This window comes from Lytechinus pictus, chromosome 2 (genome assembly GCF_037042905.1).
Source record: "Lytechinus pictus isolate F3 Inbred chromosome 2, Lp3.0, whole genome shotgun sequence".
In the NCBI taxonomy this organism is placed as follows: Eukaryota; Metazoa; Echinodermata; class Echinoidea; order Temnopleuroida; family Toxopneustidae; genus Lytechinus; species Lytechinus pictus.
The window spans coordinates 22,361,633-22,383,567 of record NC_087246.1 but is presented as its reverse complement, the minus strand read 5'-3'; the positions used below and the strand labels follow the sequence as shown (position 1 = coordinate 22,383,567).

At 36.9% G+C, this 21,935-nt stretch overlaps 2 protein-coding genes across 4 annotated transcripts; both read left to right on the top strand.

The window, feature by feature from the left end:
- The first annotated feature begins 1,363 nt into the window (after positions 1 to 1,363).
- LOC129273607 (retinol dehydrogenase 8-like) lies at positions 1,364 to 9,574 on the top strand. Its single transcript, XM_054910671.2, has 5 exons — positions 1,364 to 1,669; positions 3,231 to 3,410; positions 5,907 to 6,000; positions 7,169 to 7,306; positions 9,012 to 9,574. The coding sequence occupies exons 1-5, from the start codon at positions 1,405 to 1,407 to the stop codon at positions 9,253 to 9,255; spliced, it is 921 nt and encodes a 306-aa protein (XP_054766646.2). The 5' UTR covers positions 1,364 to 1,404; the 3' UTR covers positions 9,256 to 9,574.
- A 1,389-nt stretch (positions 9,575 to 10,963) lies between these two features.
- Positions 10,964 to 20,272, top strand: LOC129282961 (peroxisomal sarcosine oxidase-like). 3 transcript variants are annotated; one of them, XM_064113317.1, is made up of 9 exons: positions 10,964 to 11,094; positions 11,700 to 11,861; positions 13,471 to 13,619; positions 15,037 to 15,256; positions 15,786 to 15,968; positions 16,475 to 16,612; positions 17,003 to 17,161; positions 17,840 to 18,172; positions 18,622 to 20,272. In XM_064113317.1, exons 2-8 carry the CDS (start codon positions 11,736 to 11,738, stop codon positions 18,026 to 18,028), a joined length of 1,164 nt encoding a protein of 387 aa, XP_063969387.1. In that variant the 5' UTR covers positions 10,964 to 11,094; positions 11,700 to 11,735; the 3' UTR covers positions 18,029 to 18,172; positions 18,622 to 20,272. The 3 variants fall into 3 exon arrangements, with proteins under 3 accessions (XP_063969387.1, XP_063969393.1, XP_063969397.1); XM_064113323.1 differs by having other exon boundaries at positions 10,972 to 11,094; positions 11,725 to 11,861; XM_064113327.1 differs by lacking the exon at positions 10,964 to 11,094 and having other exon boundaries at positions 11,666 to 11,861.
- Positions 20,273 to 21,935: the final 1,663 nt, after the last annotated feature.

The window sequence follows — 21,935 nt, the reverse complement described above, 5'->3', positions numbered from 1 at the left end:
AAAATAATGAAAGTTCGATGTCCGAGCTGAAATATGTTTTGTATATTGACTTCAAAATTAAGCTCCATATCAGCCTATTGAGCAAGATATGAATCTCATCGAACAGGCAATTCGAGTGCGAAGCGCGAGCAAAAATTTTATTTAGTAACATGAAAGATTCTTTTTCAAGTCTTCCCCCAACATTATTTTATTCACGCGTCCTCTTATTTTCCTCTTCTTTTTTTCGTTCAGTTCCCCTTCTTTTTCTTTTTCTTTTCTTCTTTCTCCTTTTTTTTGCTCCGCCAATTTTTTCAGGGGGCACCTGGGGGCACACCAAATCTCGGGGGGGGGCACGTGCCCCCTAGGCCCCCCGTAGCTACGCCACTGTTCACACGTGCTACATATTCGTCATTAGCCTTATTTTTCACTGGAATCATCATTCAAATTACGATTCTTTTACCTTGTGAAAGGGCGGTTTGAATTCGTGATTGCGATTAGCGTTCGTGATTCTAGTTTGGTTTCACACGTGCTTAAAGATTCGTCATTAAAATTATTTTTCACTGGAATCGTCATTCACATTATGATTTTTGTACCGTGTGAAAGGCGGTGATATAAAAGAAATTAATTCAGTATTAATTCAGTATTAATAAAATGTTGTGTGAGAGAGGAGAAAAATAGGTAAAACAGAATGGTGACAGTTTGAAAGAAATTAAGATCCATAAGACGTAGGGCCTTTTCACACGTGAATCTTAAATCATCATTGTAATGATGATTGCTATTGTAATCGTGACTGTGATAAGCGTTCGTAATTCTAATCATGTTCTAATCTGGTTTCACACATGCTAAATATTCGTCCTTAGCCTTATTTTTCACTGGAATCATCATTCAGATTACGATTTTTTTTACCGTGTGAAAGGGCAGTATGTATATTTCCATTGGCAACTGGGTAAGTGAATTATGACAAGTGTAGGCACAACTTTCCCAGTACAGGGGCCGCGGAAGCGGGGGGAGGCTTCACCCCCCCCCCCCCCCCACTTTTTTCCAAAACTGTCAGAGACAGTTTGAAATTATTTGAGTCATTTAAAGAATGAAAAGAAAATTTCAACTCTACTGATGATATTATCTTCGATAACAACATTAATCATATTTTGTTTTCGTATTGTTATTAAATTTTTAATGATCATCAGTACCACCATCTTCAATGTCATTGTCGTTGTTATTTTTATTTTTGTCTTTATTCTTACTACTATATTTATAATCTGCTGGGCATTATAATTTGTATTGCATCCGATTTGATAATTTATAAGGCCCTTCCCAAGTTCCCATAAACATGGTTGCTAAGTCATACTCGTGCAACGTTTTGATTTCGATTCTTCTCTTTTCAGAACTCATTTCATTTTTTCCCCAAAGATTTTCGCGTTATAAATGGCGAATAAAGTTACGCTGATCACTGGGTGTTCTTCGGGCATCGGTCTTAATCTGGCAGTCAAACTTGGTAAGGACGCAGCGAGAAAATATTTGGTTTATGCTACCATGAGATACGTTAGAAAACGGGAATCCCTCCAGGCTGCTGCAGGTGACGCCCTCAACGATACATTATTTATTCGTCCACTCGACGTCGTCAAAGATGACTCTGTAACTAATGCTGTCAACGAAATCATCGACACACATGGTCGTATCGACTTACTCAGTAAGTAAAATTATATTTTCGTAATTAGGACTACTAACTAAACCAAGAAAATGTCACTTCTGCTGATGTTACAACTTCTACAACCAGGGTCCTAGACTAATTATTATCGGGGGTTAGGGTGGGTCTTCTGTGGGCCTTCTGTGGGCTTGATATATTTTTGACACTGGTCATTCAATGCAAGTTAAGCCCCTTTCACAATTGACGTACGACCTGTTTACGACCACCTGCAACAGTTTTTTCTTGTTGTTGCACGATCGATCCCTTGGTGTCTTGCGAGCACTCGCAGTCGTTGTAGACGATCGCACAAACTCGAGGTGGTCGGAGGTGATCGTGACTGGTCGCATCTGAACTTTGAACATGTTCAAAATCCAAACGCGATCAAATACGATTGATTCACTCGCAACAGGTCGTACCATCGGTCGGGCGATCATCGTGTGAGTGTTGTTCAACGTTGTACGACTTGGTGCGAGAGGTGGCGCAACTAAGTATAGTCGCATTTAGTCGACTAGAGGTCGTACAACACTTGCAAATGTGCTGGAGACCTACAGAGACCAGTCTTGCGACTGGGTGCGATAATATGAGACTGTTGCAGGACCGATCGAAATTACGGCTTACTACATTCCACTACCGTTGCATTCGCATGTATGCGACCGTTCAGCCCCTTTCACAATTGACGTCCGACCAGTTTACGACCGCCTGCAACAGTTTTTTATTGTTGTTGCACGATCGATCTCTTGGTGTCTTGCGAGCACTCGCAGTCGTTGTAGACGGTCGCACGAACTCGAGGTGGTCGTGACTGGTCACATCTGAACTTTGAACATGTTCAAAATCCGAACGCGATCAAATACGATCGATTCACTCGCATCAGACCGTACCCGGGGTCGTACCATCGGTCGGGCGATCATCGTGCGAGTGCTGTAGAACGTTGTACGACTTGGTGCGAGAGGTGGCACAACTAAGTAGTCGCATTTACTTGACTGGAGGTCGTACAACACTTGCACATGTGCAAGCGACCTACATGTACAGAGACCTGTCTTGCGACTGGTTGCGATAATAATATGGGCCATAAGACTGTTGCAAGACCGATCGCAACGGCTTACAACATTGCACTACCGTTTCATTCGCATGTATGCGACCGTTCCACTCGCAATCCCTCGTGCAACACTCGCATGTGATCGCACGAGCACAATAAGAGCATATGCGACTTACTCGTGCAACGGGGTTTACTGGTTGTTTTTGTTGTACGACAGCTGTTGCAACTGTGAAAGCCTCTGTGCGATCTTATGAGATGACTAGCGATTGATGCCTGTTGCAGCCTGTCGCACGACCAAAAGGTCGCAAATGGTCGTACGTCAATTGTGAAAGGGGCTTTATATGGCCTGTTATGGGTAGCGTGGGGATCGATGGTAGACTATAGGGACTAGGCAGCTTGGACATAATGTATGTGATGCAAGACCCACGCCCCCCCCCCCCCCCCGCCCCGCTTTTTTTCTTCAACTGTAATGCGACGAAGCATCTATAACCATTTATCTTCCCTTTCTCTGCAAAATAATAAATGCAGTTAACAATGCAGGTATCGCAACCGTTAAGCCCATCGAGTATTCATCACTACCTGAGGTTCGGGAAATCTTCGAGACAAACTTCTTTGGGGTTGTTCGGATGATACAGGCAGTTCTCCCTCACATGAAGGAACGACGTTCAGGACATATCGTCAATGTCAGCTCCATTACAGGTGTCTTAGGTACGCTGGCACGAAGTGAGGAGGCAATGCTCTCTTTTGTTTGATTGATTGCATTTATTCTTTTTCATTCCAAAATTCAACAAAAGTTACAATGTAAGGCAAAACACAAAAATATAATATACAGAAATGAAAAAATGAACCTACTGGAAAGCAAAGCTTGTTAGTATGGGTTCCCTGCAATTAATGGTTAATTAAAGTATATCTTTGATCAATGAAATTCAAATCGTAAATTAAAGAGGCTTGAACAATGAAAAAGAATACTAGTGCGATCAAGCTTTTTATGCCTACTCACTATATTATATCATTCCCCTGCTGCCAAACCCTGAATTCAGGAGTGTGTGAACAGACAATCAATTAGACAAGACAGGACGAAAACTAAAAACAAAACAAAAAAGGCACACACACAAAAAAAAACAAGACAGGACAGGTTACTGGACAAGACATGCAGTGAAAAAAAAAGAACAAAACACCCACTACCTTTTGTAATACCTTTTCAATGTTATGTGGCTTTGATCTCTAGTAGGTCCATGCTTTGATTCATGCGGGATTCATGTACACGGATATAATATTTGCCAGTCCTTATTGACAAGAAAATGGACATTTTGGATGAACAATCGATTCTCCAGAATTCAACATTAACCATTGGTGCAAATGCACAAAGATGGATTTTGCAGAATAATAATAATAATATTTGTAGGGCGCTTTATACTGGTGTTTCAAAGCGCACAGGTTGGCAGATTATAATAATATACAGTCAATCCATTAAAAAAGAAAAAAGAAAAAGAGAAAGGGTGAGTTTTAAGTGACGATTCGAAAATTTCCACGGAGGGAGCATTTTGGATTTGAGTTGGGAGTTTATTCCAGAGGGTGGGAGCAATTACAGAGAATGCACGATCACCATATCGGGTCTTAGTGCGAGGGCCATGAATCCAATTTTGTTAATTCAGACCATTAACTGCAATGCTTTTTGTGTTTGTTGGTCAAAATATCATACTTTTGGACACTCATTACTCAATTGAGCAGTCCAGTTATTGAACCATTATTTCACTACACTCTTAAAAATGTTGGGCAACATACTGACCAACACAACAACTGGTTAAAACTTTATCCAATTCTGGGAAGTTTTAAACCAATAAGGGGTGCTTTGGGTGAAAACTACACAGTATTGGTTGAAAACTACCCCGAGTTGGATATTTTTTTTAACCAATTGTTGTGTGGACAGTATGTTACCCAACATTTAAAGATTACTTTTTCCTCAAATATTAGACGCTTTTACAAACATAATGTGGTAATGATGGTAATGAGTGTTGGGAGCGTTTTGACTTGAATAAACGTTATTGGTCATTTGATATTAGAGTATCGCTAAGATCATCATTACTACTACTAATTAGGGTTGGCCGTCTCAATATTGTCATAGCAAGTTGGGGAAGTTTAGTTGGACAATTTGTTTTGCATATTCCTATAACATATCATTTCCTTTGCGAAGTCGTCGCGGGCCCATGGTGAAATTATTGAAATCGCAAATAAATATTAATATTTCAAGAAAAGTAAAACTGCAATAAAATATTTTTGAGAAATATCTGGACGGTATCATACCTGTTCTAACCATGACCGAAGGATATGTATAATCGGCAACGAATGCAGCATAATGCAGGTTGATATATAACATTGAAATCCATGGGTAGCTGGTGGCTAGGGCGTCGCCATGATAATATGATTTATATTAGCTAATCCTTATAGTTAAATCTCATCAAGTCAGTTAGAAACAAGTTACACGAGATAACCAGATTAAGTTGAAACTACCAACTAAATGTTGAAAATTCCAAGTAAATTTACTATTACTAAAAAACATAGTTGGTTGATTTTTAGAGTTCGACAATAGCCCGATGACTGGATAAAAACTGATGGATTTTTACCAACTAATGGGCTATTATATTTACCCAACCACATAGCAGACTGATTATCAAACATTATTTGAATAAAATTTAGCCAATTTGTGTTGACAACTAGTGTCGGTTAAAACAATTGCGTGTTTTTTGCAAACTATTTTGGGAGTTAGTGTATATTTCTGACTTTATCAAGTTTTCCAATGTATTTTTTTTATCTGAATTATGGAAGCATCGTGGTGTAGCGGTTCTGACTCTCGCCTTGCAATCAGAGGGTCGTGTGTTCGAATCCATCCCTGGCATAGCGTCCTTTGACAAGGCGTCAATCCACTCTTTGCCAATGCACTCTCCAACCAGGTGTTAAATGTGTACCCGGTAGGATGCGAAAGCCTATGGTAGTGTGCCTTGCAACTGAGTCTTGAAACTCTTGTTGAATACTCCCCAGGAAGTGGAGATAGTACATATATTATGTGCGGGTATGCCAGGTTCCGATGACGAATAATAATGACTGCAATGTAAAGCGCTTATAAAAAAAGGTGTAAAAAGCGTTTAATGTGTAACTAATATTATTATTATTATCATTATTATCATTACCATTATTAATTTATAGGATTTCCGTTCTACGATACCTACTGTGCATCGAAGCATGCAATGGAAGGGCTCACTGAAGCGTTAGCCATTAGAATGAAGCCCTTCGATGTAAAGTAAGAATCAATTCTGGTTTTAGTTTTTGGTGGGCTTTGAGCGAATTCTTCCCATTTCTCTCTTGTTTCTAATTTATTTTCGGTAGAAACACGTCTGTACTAACTATAAGAGCAAGCAAGCAGGTTATGCAGTGAACCCTCTAAACCACGGGCGAGCCGCAGGAAAGCAAGATTCAAACTTCTCAGTGGATTATTTTCATTTCTCGTCGAACATGTTGAATTATCATTCCACCATTTTTGTGTGATTATTTTTAACGAATTTGGACCATAAAAAAGGTAGGCGAATGATGGAGATATTAACACATTGGACGAATATGCACTCTTAAAAAATCAATATTGGGTAAACATGGAACATGCGTGTTTGTTGCCGGGGCAAAATGAAAGCAAAAAGTTGTCCCATCATGTTTCGATGAAATTTTCCCATAAAACATGCATTTTGTATAATATGGGACAAAATCTTACCCAACAAACATGCATATTCAATTTCTTCACAGTATTTGGTAAACTTTTACTCAACCTTGTTTAGAGTGTACGAACAGAATTATATGCATGTTGCATCCACGCCTCCTGTTAGCAGCCCAGTAATTGTTTTTACCCTTTTGAGAAAAAAAAAAACTAAACTAACTCTCAATGATGGCATGCCCAATTAACACCGTTTTCAGTCATTTTTTTTTCGTAGAATATAATTTTGTGCGCTCATTATGGTTTTGATATGATTGTCCATTATGAGACCAGCAAATGTTTTCCAGAAATAAATTCAGTTCATTTTCTCCCACTTTCTCTCCTTCCTTCATCCTATTCTCTTGTCAAAGTCATTCTTTTTGGAAGGGTGGGGTGAGGTATATTCATTTTAGTATTGAAAAGTTCAGATGCATAAAGATGGCATTCCATGGCCGTGCATCCAAAATTTCTAAACGATTGAATACTTTTAACTTTACTTTTGCCAAGTATCTGTTAGTATTCAAATTGCAATAAAGTGTATTACATAAACAGCTATGATGCAAAAGATAATAAGTTAATGTTTTTTTTGTAAATGCTGCGATTTTACATTAAAATTTGTTTTGGTCCGGGTCCAATAAAAATTGAAATATCTGTGCACACCCCCCACCCTCATTCTGTTCTTATCTTGTGAATAATAATTCAATATTAATTTTATTTTTCATTTTAGCATATCGAGCGTAGTTACTGGCCCAGTGTTGGAAACAAACATAAATAGAAATATAATTGAAGGGAATCGACTACCGTCAGAATTCAAGCTTGACCAGCTCACACGAGACCAATTCAATATTATGAAAACACACTCGCGGTAAGAAATATTTTATATCTCATCTACAATGTTTGGTTTCAGGGGTGGTTATGTTCCTTTTGTTTTTACTGTGGCAAGATTTATGAATTAACTTCAAAACATTTGTGTCATTTATCATAAATGCAAGTTTGCATATAACCGAGGAGGTCCTTATTATGAGCATGTTAAACATGATTGTATAAAGCTAGTTAAAGGGGAAGTTCACCCTGACAAAAAGTTTATTGTAAAAATAGCAGACAAAATAATAAAAAATATTGCCGAACGTTTGAGAAAAATCCATCAAATGATTAAAAAGTTATTATAATTTTTATTATTTGATGTGTGACGTCATATGCGAGCAGCTAATTCCCTACATATCGAATGGCGAAAAGAAATGAAATTTCATTTTCTCAGAATTTTTTTTTACTGCACCTTCAGTATATCAATAGACAAATCATTTCACACCTGTGGGTGTTTCATAAAGCTGTTCGTAAGATACGAATGACTTTACACACGACTGGTGATCCTTTCTTGTGCTATGTGTTATCCCTATGTAATTGAGTTATGACCTAAGAACATGTTCCAGTCGTGCGTAAAGTTGTTCGTAACTTTACGAACAGCTTTATGAAACACCCACCTGTTCCTAAAAAGAAATGAAAAAGTAAGTCATCACAAACCATTAAAAGATTTAAATTTATGCATTTTATATTACATAACATATGGGGCAGCTGCTCGTTTATGACGTCACAAATCCAAGATTTAAAATTCTAATAACTTTCTTAATCCTTAATGGATTTTCCTCAATCCTTCACCAATAGTTTTTATTACTTTTTCTGCTATTTTTACAACAAACTTTCTGTTAGGATGAAATTCCCCTTTAAACACAGGATATCGAAATTATACCAAAAGAGAAAACAGAAAATGGGGAATCTCTATGATGCAAAATAAAATAAATATGAATGAATTGCATGTCATCAAACATAGCTAGCAACTAAATAAACATGGCAGGGGCGTAGACAGGTTTCCCTGATGGAGACAATGTGTAAAAGTTGGTAACGATGTATTGAACATAATGAAAACATTATGATATACTTGGAGTATATTCATTATATTATTAATAGAAATTCCTTGATCATATATATATCACATATATATATCATATATCATCATATATCTTATATTGTGATTTGTGTTTGTATTATTATCATTGTTATTGTTATTATTTTTAAAATTATTATTATTATCACTAATGTTACGATTATCATTATAGTAGAGGGTAGTAGTATAGTAGAAGGAGAAGGGGGAGAAGTAGTAGTATTCGACACGTTATTGTCGCAGTTATGAGTAGACCTATGCACATAATAGCATTTTGCAATAGTTGATAAAAATGGAGACTCCTAGTATTCAAGTTCAAGTTCAAGTTTTATTTCATTTCTCAACTCAATACAAGATAAGGAATAATTACACAGATATAAAATGATAACCGTACAAATCAGTACAGAGCAACGTTTTATACATAGCAATGTTTTCCCGGCTTTCAGCCAGGAGCCCCGCTTTTATCATTATTGATATTAATGATTGTAAAATAGCGCCTGACCGATATTAGGATGATAAACGAATTTAATTGCGAGAAAGTTGAGGGGAAATTTTCCCATATATAGATAGAAGTCTTCATCACCCTATAATCATTATTAATTATTATCATCATCATAATCATTACATACAGAGATCAATTTGAAAACATGGCCGTGACTGTGCATGACGTGTGTAACGCCATCCAAGATGCAATTGAGACGGATCACCCCTACAGACCAGTCCGGACTAAGACCGCCGAATTCGCAGACGACTGCGTGAAGGCCTCCGAGAAATATTCAGATTTCGGAGGTACCACATGGGTTGAATTCATCCGGAAAATGTCCGAGGAGCCTGTTTCTGCCTATCTGCCCCCAAATAAAGAGACTCAGATCTGATATTCCACTAGAATCCCGGGGAACGTTTTTTGAAGGACTTGTCGGATGTTTTATCCGACAAGTCCTGTTTCATCCGACAGTTAACAGTGATTCTTAGCCAATCAGATCAGGGAAGCATTTCATGAAAGGACTTGTCAGACGTTTTATCCGACAGTTACCTTAGTAACAGTGCTTCTAAGCCAATCAGAAACAAGGAAAATTGTCAAAAATCTGACAACTTGTCGGACAAAAATGTTGATGAAAAGCTCCGCTGAGAAGGCCTATCACTTACTGTCGTCGATATGGTGTGGGGAAAGAAATGCGTACGTATATTTCTGAATTCATGTAGGCCCATCATTTCAAAGGGTGTTTTCCTTTTCAGGTGAACTTTGTGTTAATGCCTCTACTACATAACGTATATATAACAACTGGTAATAAGTTTCTAGGGCTGATATTATATCTACTTTATATATAAAGGATGATAAATTTGTGTTTAAAATGTTCTATATCTTGACATGTATTCGCCTAAAATCTTTGGTCATCTCGAACATTCAGTTATTGTAGTGATTTTATAAAGATAAAATTATTCATGCATCCCTAACAATAGTTTCATCATTGAATATTTGTTTCCAAAAAAATAAAATAATAATTTCTTTATTTGATATGTATCTGTATGTATATGAATTTATATCAATGGTATATATTTCATTATAAATTTTATTCAAGTCAATTTTTCATTGATATAGAAGCTATGTTTTATATCCATATGCGTTGTTTATAATTATTTAATCTACAAGCATCACTGCAGAACTCAGAACGCATAAATGTAATCATTAGTAATTGGTATATACCCTGACAAATATCATGAAGGATTCTGTCACTATTTTACAATATTGTTGGTTCTATCACGAAAAAACAAATCTAATAGTGAGATAAAGTATATTCAGTTGAATAAACATTGATCCTGTAAATTATTTTGAATACTATAGGCCTATAATTTTGAAATGAATAAAAACAACATATGTACTGTAGATACTTAACGACCATGATCTGTGAAATGGACGTCTACATAACATGTACACTGGCTGATTAGTCAGAATTATTGTCTTTCACATTGGGAAATTGTATGCAAAGCATATCCCAAATCTATACAAGCCCTCCCCCCCCCCCCCCGTTCCTACCCCGCCCCCTTGTCCTCCTTCCCTTATAACCAGCTTGGGCAACATACTATGTCCACACAACCATTCTTTAAAATCTGTCCAAATTGGGTAATAAAATCTAATAACTGGGTGATAAATTTGCTTAATTAGATAATAATTGCTCAGAATATTACACTGCAAAAAGTCTGGTGATTGATTAAACACCAGCCCGGGATCTATATATGTCCACACCAGAGAAGTGTTAAACAACACCAGTTTCGTTTTGGTCTAACACCACGTAGGTCATAGGTGTTTGTACAATCCAAACTGGTTTTGTTTCAATATTTCTCTGGTGTGGACATACATAGATTCTGGGCTGGTGTTAAATCAACACCGAAGTTTTTGCAGTGTATATATATATATATATATATATATGTATATACTGAACATCCTGAAAATACATTCTTCAGCGAAGAATACATTTTCAGGATGTTCAATGAAATAAGGGAAACTAGAATAAGGGCATACCTTTGACCGAGGGGCGTGCTTGGTATATTCATTGGGTCATATAACGATTCTGATATGTTTATTTCAGGATGAGATTTTTAGAAACTCTGTTTGTATAAAATTCTGTGTGTTTGTGTGAGATCTGGCGATTGAAGATAATAAAAAAAAATTCCATTGATTTCCATTCCGTATCGCGGTGTATCTAGCTGTATCGGTAAGTGTTTGCATTTTAGCAATACTTTCACTGTATGAAAATGTTTCTTATTAGAATTTACAAACCACAGAAAACTTAGCGAACCTTGCAAAAGTAAGTACTATGAATCATCATATCGTATAGCCATTTTAATCGTTTTTATGTTTGCTTTGGTCAGGGAGTCTTTTGCTGATATAAAGAATACAGAATTTGAAACTTTCAATGATTATACATGCATGTCAACTTTGTAGTTACAATGAATAATGAGATTAAATACTACAAAGTAAATAATATACTTCTGATGCCTATTTTGGGACTCATTTTGTTTGTGGTCGTTTAATTTCAATCTATTTATTTTAGATTTTAGTGCTTATCTTTCACAAAACATATTTTGTATGATCTACCCTTTCATTATTATCCGACAATTTGAATTCAAACTAGAATGCTCCTTTAATTTAACAAACCGAATACAGGATTTTAATAATTATTATAGAGCTTGTATATGCGAATTGAATAATATCATAGTCGTGTAATATCAACTTGACTGTGCAAAACATTTTTCCCTGATTATAAATGAGATATATAACTTTATAATAGTAGGACTATAACTTCCTATTCTTATCAAGTCGCCCAACTCTGTGTTGTTTAAAGTGGAAACCACAATGGACGATGTCAGAAATACAAAGGAGATGGTCTTCGATGTAGTGGTGATCGGGGCGGGCATCGAGGGATCAGCAGCCGCTTATTACAGCGCGAGAGATGGACGTCGAGTTCTACTCTTAGAACAGGTGGGTTTTTCATATAGCTGTTCGTTAGTTAAGAGCGACTTTAAGAACGACAGGTGATCCTTTCTTACGCGCTAAATAATCACCAATGAAAATGAATGGTGAATATCATTTACCTCGAGAAAGGATCACCAGTCGTTCTGAAAGTCACTCTTAACTAACGAACAGCTTTATGAAACGGCCCCCAGGTCAGAATACAGGGGGAGCTCTAGATTTAATTGGGAGTTTTTGCAACAGTTACTCTGGTGCTTTCTGGAACTTCGCTAATCTATTGTCAAATGCCCTTCATGACAATGAAGTTTTTGGTTGAGGGTAGGTAAATCAGAACGGCAATTTCGTCCGTGACTCTAACAAAGGACATATATGTGGTTTTCGTCAGCTCTGAAACTTTGGATGAAACTGCTATTCTGAATCACCAACCCTCGACTAAGACTTCATTGTGAGGCTAGCATTTTCAACAACGCAGCATTTTCAAATCATTGCTGCGTTGTTCAATATAAAAAATCATTCCACGTCACTGAGCGAAAATGTATTGGCAATAATATAATTGGCAGGAGTGTTTGACTGTATAATGTCAATTTGAGTCGAAAATTCCAGTGACAAAAGTTTGTAAAAAAAAAAAATGTTTAGTTTGAAATCAATATATAAATATACGATCATCCACACTCGGAAGAAAGTTTCACAATGCGAGAGAGTTCTACTTTCTTTAGGAATATAAAATTACCATTACCATCATGACCACGATTACCAATTTTATCATTTACTGTTTTTTTTTAATATGATGGTATAATTCTGTGGGCGTTGTCCATATTAAGAAACATACAGTATCATGTTGAAATAAAGGATTTACAGGATCTGTGTTTCTTCATACAAAGATGCACACACTTTGATCCTAATTTAAAAGGCCCATAATTCAATTCACCCAAGTAAATATGAACTACTGTCTGCATGGACAGGCTTATACATGAGATCATGATCAAAAATATATTCGACATTTTGTTATGTGCATGCCATCATATAAAGTTAGAAGTGTAAAATTCTGCTCGGAATGTTGCTACACGTATTTGGTTCGTCGCCAAAAAGTGTTCTCAATGTATTTTTATTTGTTATAAATGAATCATATTTTGTGTTCTTTCTGTATTATCATTTTTTGTTTAAGTTATTGTAGGCCTACCTCTTTAATTATGGATGCAGAAGAATACAATAAAGCGCATTAAAATTATCTCAAATATGATTGGTTTATTATTCTACTGTAGTGCCACTGTTATCTGGTTACGGTTAGAATTATATTGTGTTGGAATTTTTATTGTTATGGTTATGTAGGCCTATAATATGAATTAGGTCAGTATATCTAATTAATTCTTTTATTCTTTAATTATTTCTTACTTTTTGTCTCTATTCTTTTATTTTCCTTCCCCCAACACTTCTTTTTTTTGTCCTCCCTGGTCGTTTCATTCTCTTCATCCAAATTCCCTCTTGGTCACCTCTCTATATATTGTCACGATTGTCTTCCTTCTCTCCCAATTTCTTCGTTTTCATCTGTCTCTTCTGTATTCTCATCTGATACTTGCTCAGCTTATTTCCTCAAAAATATTTTCTTCATTATGTATAGTATTCATTACCTCACACAAGAGGTAGTTCGCATGGTGGCAGTAGAATCACTCGCTTAGCAGAGTCAGACGAACGCTTTCAAAAATTTAGTTCCGAGTCATATGCACTATGGGAGGAGTTGGAAAAGGAGACTAAAACCGAATTGCTGAGGTGGGTAACTCCTCCATACAGTATCATTCAAGTATATAGATGTACACGCAAAAATGTCGACCGTTTTTGCAATAGATTTTTTGCGTGTCGACCGTTTTTGCAATTGATTTTTTGCGTGTCGACCATTCTAACTCCTTCATGTCCACGGTCGACCGTTTTGTCGACGAGAAACAAATTTTTATCATGTGAACCTCCTTAAAAAATAAACATTACACTTTAAAAAATATTGAGTAAATGTGCACCATGAGGGTATTTATGTGTCCAACAAACATTGGGCATTTTTATTTATTTAGTGTGATGAAAATTTTGCCCATTCTAAAGTAATTGCTGCTTATTTTTTTCTAGCCTTACTGGACAATATGCTTCCCACATTGGGTAAAATACTGCCCAAAATGGTTGGACACATAATTACCATCGTGGTGGTTAAAATTTTACCCAATATTTTTTTACAGTGTAGGCCTACCATCATCACCACCACTACCCTCTCCACCATCATTAGTATCATGGTTACACACTAGATTTCATTATCACCATTATTATTATCATCATCGTCGTTGTCATCGCCATCAGTATTCTCATTTACCATCATCATCCTTACAGTCACCAGTACAACAACTCAAACGGGAATCGAGAACAAATAGGGATTAAGATTCACATTTAGCCTACATGGATATTTGCTGTACACAAAATATTCGAACATTTCTCTCTCAGTTGTATCAGTTGTCAATATTGACTCTTCCTGTGCATTGTGTTCGTTTGCTGACTCCTTTTCAAAGGTATAAACAATTGTATTCTGAGATCTTACATTCATAATTGTGTTATGAGAAAAATGAAAATATATGAAAAACAAGGAATAAAAGTAGGCATAATCTCTGCTTCACCATGTTCACCTGTCATGGCTAGGACTATGACTACTAAATGTCAATAAAAACGGGTTTAAATCTCCGATCAAGATTGGGTTTTCTCATTTTCCATTATACTTTAAGGTTTAAAATTCTATTAACCTACTAACTACGGAGCCTTTAAAGTGCCATCGACTTGAAGACTTGGCGAGATACTTTATCTTCCAATGTCGACATAATAACCTTATTATGTCGACATGGCGAGATACGTTATCTCGCCAATTCGACTTATAAAAAGTTATATGTCGACATGGCGAGATATTTTATCTTGCCAAGTCGACTTATAAAACATTTTATGTCGACATGACAAGATATGAAGTGTCCAAGGCCCGGCGAGAGCCCAAATATCTCGCCATGTCGACATATAACCTTTTATAAGTCGACTTGGCGAGATAACGTATTTCGCCATGTCGACATTATTAGGCTATTATATCGACATGGCAAGATAAAGTATCTCGTCAAGTCGTCAAGTCGATGGCACTTTAAAGGCTCCGTTCACCGTAACTAACTCACAGAAAAGTTGGGATGTTACTTATTTCTAATGATGGATGGGAAGACGGTTATCCGAATCGTGTTATGCAGTCAATGGTGAAGTCCGGAGCTGGTTTGGAGCGGATAGCGGCCGAAGAGGCAAATATTCGGATACCTAACTTCAAACATTCTGCAGACTCTGAGTTGTGCATTTACCAGCACGCGGGTTATATCCGAGCAAATAAGGCACTTCATGCTTTCCAGGTATATTGCATTATAAATCGTATAGATAGCTAAATGAATAGATGGATTGATGGAAAGATAGATAGATAGATAGATAGATAGATAGATAGATAGATAGATAGATAGATAGATAGATAGATAGATAGATAGATAGATAGATAGATAGATAGATAGATAGATAGATAGATAGATAGATAGATAGATAGATAGATAGATAGATAGATAGATAGATAGATAGATGGATGGATGGATGGATGGAATGATAGATAGATATATAGATAGATAGATATATTCCAGTTGCTTTCAAAATAATCTTTTTAGTGACGAATATTCATTTCAGCAGTTTTATCATAAACAAATTAAGTGGAGCCTCTGTAATTGGCAGGAAAATTCTTATCATTTTCGGGGGTCAAATAAATTTTTTCATTACTTTGGCAATTTCTAAACCTAGCTGCATAATTATACTCTCCATTGGTAATCAAGATTACCCTTTCACTTTAGACATAATGTTTTATTGAGAATTGTAAAAATATATTTCATTATAATTTAGGGTGAATTTGTGAAACGAGGTGGAGTTCTCCACGATGAGGAGAAGATGTTGGAGATTGTTCCCGGTGCCATGGTAACGGTGAAGACCAATCGAAGTGAGTACCAGACTAGAAGTGTCATCCTGGCTCCTGGTCCTTGGGCATCAACAGTTATAAAGCAACTTGGACTAAACATATCACTCCAGGTACATTGCAATGTGATAAACAAAATACGAGCATTGTGTATAGATACCTACTTATGAATAGTCCTATACCGGTAGCTTGAATTAAATTTAAGTCTGCATTTAAACTTGGAAGCCAAAGTGCCACACGTGTATAGTCATTGAGATGCTGTAGTCGACTTTGTTGTGTAAGACTCTAGACATGCGATGGACAGAACATATGAAAGTATCATAGTATCACAGGCGTATCCCGCCACAAGCATGTGCTTCTAGGGACCTATATACGCCTTCCTCTGTACACATAAGATGTATATATTTATATTCTTTATGGAAATTTATTTCATATGAATTCTTGTTAACAATAATGAAGAAATTTTGTATAATGGAGGAAAATAAATGTTTATTTGAAATGAAATTGAAATGAAATGAAATAGGTCTCCACTTACTTCACCCGGCTTGGGTGCATATTGACAATGTTTTAGGCAACCACTTTATTATTGAATGGTTGAATGCTTTATTGATTTTGTAAGGTTCATCTGGCATACCACATATTCTGGAAGGAGAGAGTGCAAGGAACCTACGCGGAATTTCCAGTCTTTAATGACTTGGACAGAGATGGAATTGCCTACAGTGGGTGTCCAAGCAATGAATACCCTGGACTTATGAAGGTATAACGAACATTATTTTTTTCATAATTATGTATCTATTTCATAAAAGTTCTCCCCCTTCACATTATTAATCATCCTTGTCATCATCATTACCATTAATGTTGTTTGTATTATTTTCCAATAGGAAAGAATACCCTTTCAAAATAGGATATTTTCACCATCAGCATACATCTATTTCATCTTTGTCGGAAAACAGGAAGCGTGAAATCACTATTCCTCGCCAAAGTATTTTGTATAAACGTTCGATATATACACCACATTAATATGTCATCATTATTGTGGGACAATTCATTAAAAAGATTAAAAATTTGCATAACGGGTAAGGAATCAAGGCCGTGACATGCTCGGAGACATGCTACCCTTTTTCCGTTTGTTTTTTTCGAACGATAGATAGGAAAGTGGATGTCCACCCCAATCGATGATCCTGATTCCCGTGATCAAACGGATGAACAGCAGGAATTAGATGTTCTTCGGGACTATATTCGGGAACACTTTCCGGGACTGGATGCGGACAATGGTCCCGCTATAAAGGAGGCTTGTCTTGTTACGGTAAATATAAAATGACCTACTATCTAAAAATCTTCATAATGCTACTATTGTCGAGTCAAATATGATTTAACCACCCCCCCCCCAAAAAAAAAAAAATCAATATTTTTCAGGGGTTTCTAGTTCTATTCGTCGTGAATGATAACTTGCAAAAAAGAATGATAAAACCCGAGATTGGTAGTTGTAATTTCCAGGATGTACAGTACCTTAGGGTTACAAATCGCAAAACTTGACATCTTGTCGAAGTGAAATATGGGCCAGAAAAAAATGGGGCTGAAAATATTAGGGCGTCTGAAGACAGGGTAGGATGTAAAATGTAGAACTTTAGGGGGTATTATAAGGGCCATTTTAGAAGCAATGATCATGTTCGTTGTATATTTAGGAGTACTTCCATTTGCCTTCCATACTATATTCATGAGATTCTTTGACCCCGAAAACTAAGGAATAGAACCGCGATTTGAAGAGAATTAGGAAAGGTGGAGAAAGCGAAAAGCTAGATCTGTTTAGGATCGAGGCTTACTGCAGATTTATATGGGCAAGGTCCAGGTATATGTAGTCATACGGATGATCGTCTGTTTCCTTATTATTTTTCCAATGTTCACACTTAATTCTCCCTCCCATCCCCTTCTCCCCATCTCTTTTTTTTTTATTTACTCCCTTTTCTAACACCCCTCCCTGCAGGAGGCCCCAGACCAGACCTTCATCATTGACGTCCATCCATCGTATAGTAACATAGCGATAGGTTGTGCCTTCGCTGGAGGGGGGTTCATGTATGCCCCTATCGTGGGGCGGCTTCTCTCCCAACTGGCTGAGGGTGTCCAACCGCAACTAGATATCTCGCTCTTCTCAATCAGTCGATTTGAAAAATAATAGAGAGACATGATAAATACAGGCGCTTCCAGGATTTCATAAAAAGAAAAAAGATAAAGAGGTATTGAGGCACAAGAATTGCGATCGATTTTTTTTTATTTTAGCAAAAACTCTCATAGCATGAATACCTAGCTATGGCAATTTGCCCCCCCCCCCCACCCCCAATTCTTTCCAGATGCATGCCTGGATTCAAAAGTTACGCTAAATCGTAGTGGCACATCCTATGATCAGGTCCAATATTAACCGGATTTCGGGTTGATACTTGTATTTGAATGAATAAACATAATAAAACCCTATGGTTTATAAAGAAAACAAGTTTCATGTGTTTTTTTCGGCTGAAGCTGAAACTATATTGTATCAATGAAGAGTTCCCAATTCTCTGTTAATTTTTTTTTGATAGAATTTAAAACGTGACATGATGGGGTCGCTGCACGCATAATGATAATTTGTTATTTTTATGGTTTTTCGCCCAAATAATGCCCCCCCCCCAGGCGCGTAGCCAGGGGGGCGGTGGGGGCGGTCGCCCCCCCCAAAAAAAACGTCCCCAAAAAGAAAAAAAAGGGAAAAAAGAGAGGAGAAAAGGAAAAGGAAAGGGAGGAAAGGGAAGAAAGGTTGCTTTTTTTTTTTTTTTCTTAATTTTTTTCTCAAAAGAGAAACTCCTTCACTCTTGCTCTAAATTTATATATGAATGTTGCTTCCGCGCTGCGCGCGGTTAAATGACAATATTGAAGTTCTCCATTGTTTCCCCCACCCTTTCTCTAACCCTGTTTTTCCACCTCAGCTATATGTGTTTCTTGCCAAGTTCAAATGTACACATTAGGGCATGGAATTTGAGTAAGATTAGGCCGAACTATATGAAGTTATCTTTTTTTTTTATCGCGCAACTTATGGTCGGGTCGGCTCCAGGCGGGTAAAATCAATTTCTGCCGTCACCTCCATAAAGTCAACTTTTCCCGCTTTTCAGCTCATTACTAAACAACCATAATTTTGGGGCAAACAGGTTCCTTATTTAAAAAGAGGAAGGTATAAAATTCGTGTCGTATTAAATAAAAAGTACAATATTTTTATCGAATTCTATTAAACTTCATGTCCTTTCCCTGCACATTCATCTCCTGTCCTGTTTTGCGCCCTCAGTTTGAAATTTTGAATGACACTTGAGATAGTTCAAAATGAAGCGCTTCAGGATAAGTCAAAGAAATTAGGCATCCTTTTTTATATAATTTCAATAAATCACAGAAGTTTCAACTTTTTGCGCACTATTTTCCTTGTAATGAAGTTCAATAATCTTATCAAATCAATTGAATTAGAGCCGATGGGCATTATAAGGTATTAGAGATATCTGCATTTGATGAAACGTCCGCCCTTTGAAATTTCAGAGTTTCATTGCTCTGCGCGGGGAGGAATATCTTCCTCCCGGCATATACACTTCTTCTCCTCTGTTTTGCGAGTTAAAGATATGCACTGTCGCTAAATTGTAATCAAATCTGATCTTTCCAAGGGAAGTATTCAATGTATCGTTGAGTATACCCTTTTCTCGGGACCCTTTTCATGGCAAAAAAAATGATAACACGCTTTAGCTTCCGCGCTTCGCGCGGGCTTATTATTATTTTAATTTCCTCCATTGTATTCCTTTTTTGTGCGTTCACAATCACTTTTGAAAACAAGGTTCAAAATCACAATATAGTCAACTGAATTGGAACTGATATAGGTACTAGAGACAAGAGAGACGGCTCCTTTTCATTTTTATTTATGAAACACCAAAAGCTTCGCGCTTCGCGCGCGAGGGGGAAACTCCCCCTCCCTGCACCCACCCCCTAGGGAGCGCGCTTCGCGCGCTCTGTAATTGTTGGCACGCTTCGCGTGCATTTACCGCCCCCTCCAAAATGAAATCCTGGCTACGCGGTTGCCCCCCCCCCCCTGTCTTAGAACGCTCTAAGTGCAATTTTCATATTAACATCTATTAGTGTATTTGCCTATTTAAAAAAAAAATGATACAATATAAATAGTATGTAGAATTATATGTCATTTCATAATCTCTTGTATGGAGATCGTCAATGAGATTCTACTCGATAATGATGATCAACGCCCTCTATCTGTCTTTCTGCTTTTCGAATTCAATTCGAATTGAAAGGTTGGAGTTAACCATTGAGATATTTAACAAAGCTTTTGTCAAAAAGTTATAAATAAATGTCATTGTTCAAATATGATTACCAAGAAATAAAAAAACATTCTTGATAATAATGCAAAATAATTTTTGTATCGTTCATGAAATCTTGTGTGCAATATGCTAACTGTATACAATGTATACGGCAAGTGTGAGATTATGACAATGTCTCTATGCATGGTGACCGAAGAGAGTTTATATTCCATATCAAACATTACAATCTGTTTCAGTCCTGTAACACAAAGGTTAGCGATTTAATCGTACGCTTGATTTTCACGATTGATTGTACACTATAGTCAATGCAATCAGTCGTAGAAAAATATGATGATTGCTAAGCTTTGTGTGACGGGCCCCTGATCTACAAAATTACTTTTTGGATGTCTAATCTGCCGCCAAATATAACACTGAATCATTTTCATCTAAACTATAATTCTTTTCATGTTTGATTATTATATATTGCTACTGAAAAAAATAAAGAAATCAATACATATCAATTATGTAAAGCATAATCAGTATGAAACAAAAGTTATTGTCATACTTATCCTTCCCAGGCAGTTCATAATATTTTGGGAGTCAAATGAGCTGATACATTGAACCTCTACTGTTGGAGATTTATGTAACAACTGGCTTTCCATAGTTAAACCACAACTTAAAACCAGAGTTTAAATTAAACCCGACTTCAGAATATGGGCCTATATGTATATAAACTTGCGTTCAACGCTGATATTTTCACAAAATAGGGATCGGATTGGTGTTAGATGCTTCTCGGATCGGTGGAACAGGGGCACATACCTTAATGTAAACCGTGATCAATGGGACCCTATACTCAATAAAGATGATTAGAGTCGTCAGCTTTGAACTTAGAATATTAAATAGAGGACGGATTCATAATAAAAGTAAAAGTAAAAGTCATTGTCTATGGTTATCATAACATTAAAAACATCCTTGATGATATTTACATAGAAATACAACTTTTAACTGGGGTGCTGTTATTCACCATAGGCAGCACCCCCTGGAACGAAGGGGGTAAATTGCCAATTCGTCTATTGCCAACTCGTCCACTCACCACGTGGTCTATTTTCATTTAGTCTAATGCCATTCCGTCCATCAACATTTCATCTAACAACCAGGTGGGTGTTTCATAAAGCTGTTCGTAAGATACGAAGGACTTTACGCTAGACTGGTGATCTTTTCTTGTGCTATGTGATATCCCTATGTAATTGAGTTATGACCTAAGAACATGTTCCAGTCGTGCGTAAAGTCGTTCGTAACTTTACAAACAGCTTTATGAAACACCCACCTGGTCCATTAACCATTTTGTCCAATCATCACTTCGTCTAATCACCACTTCGTCCAAGACCATTTCGTCTTATAACCAGTTGGTCTAATATCCATTTCATTTTCATTCATTTTGTACAATAAAACACTTAGTCCAGTTAGACCAAATGGTATATGGACTAAATGACTATTGGACCAACTGGTTATTAGACGGAATGGCATAAGACTAAATGAAAGTAGACCATGTGGTGAGTGGACGAACTGATGGTAGACCAAATTATAGTAGACGAGTTGGCAATTGGACGAATTGGCAATTGGACGAATTGGCATTAGACGAATTGGAAATAAACCAAAATAAGAGAATGAGTTTCAAAGGCGGATCCTTGTTGTGCAACAGGGGGGGGGGGGTAGTCACCATCACCACCAACAACATTAATCATCATCATCGATAATCACCAACATTGT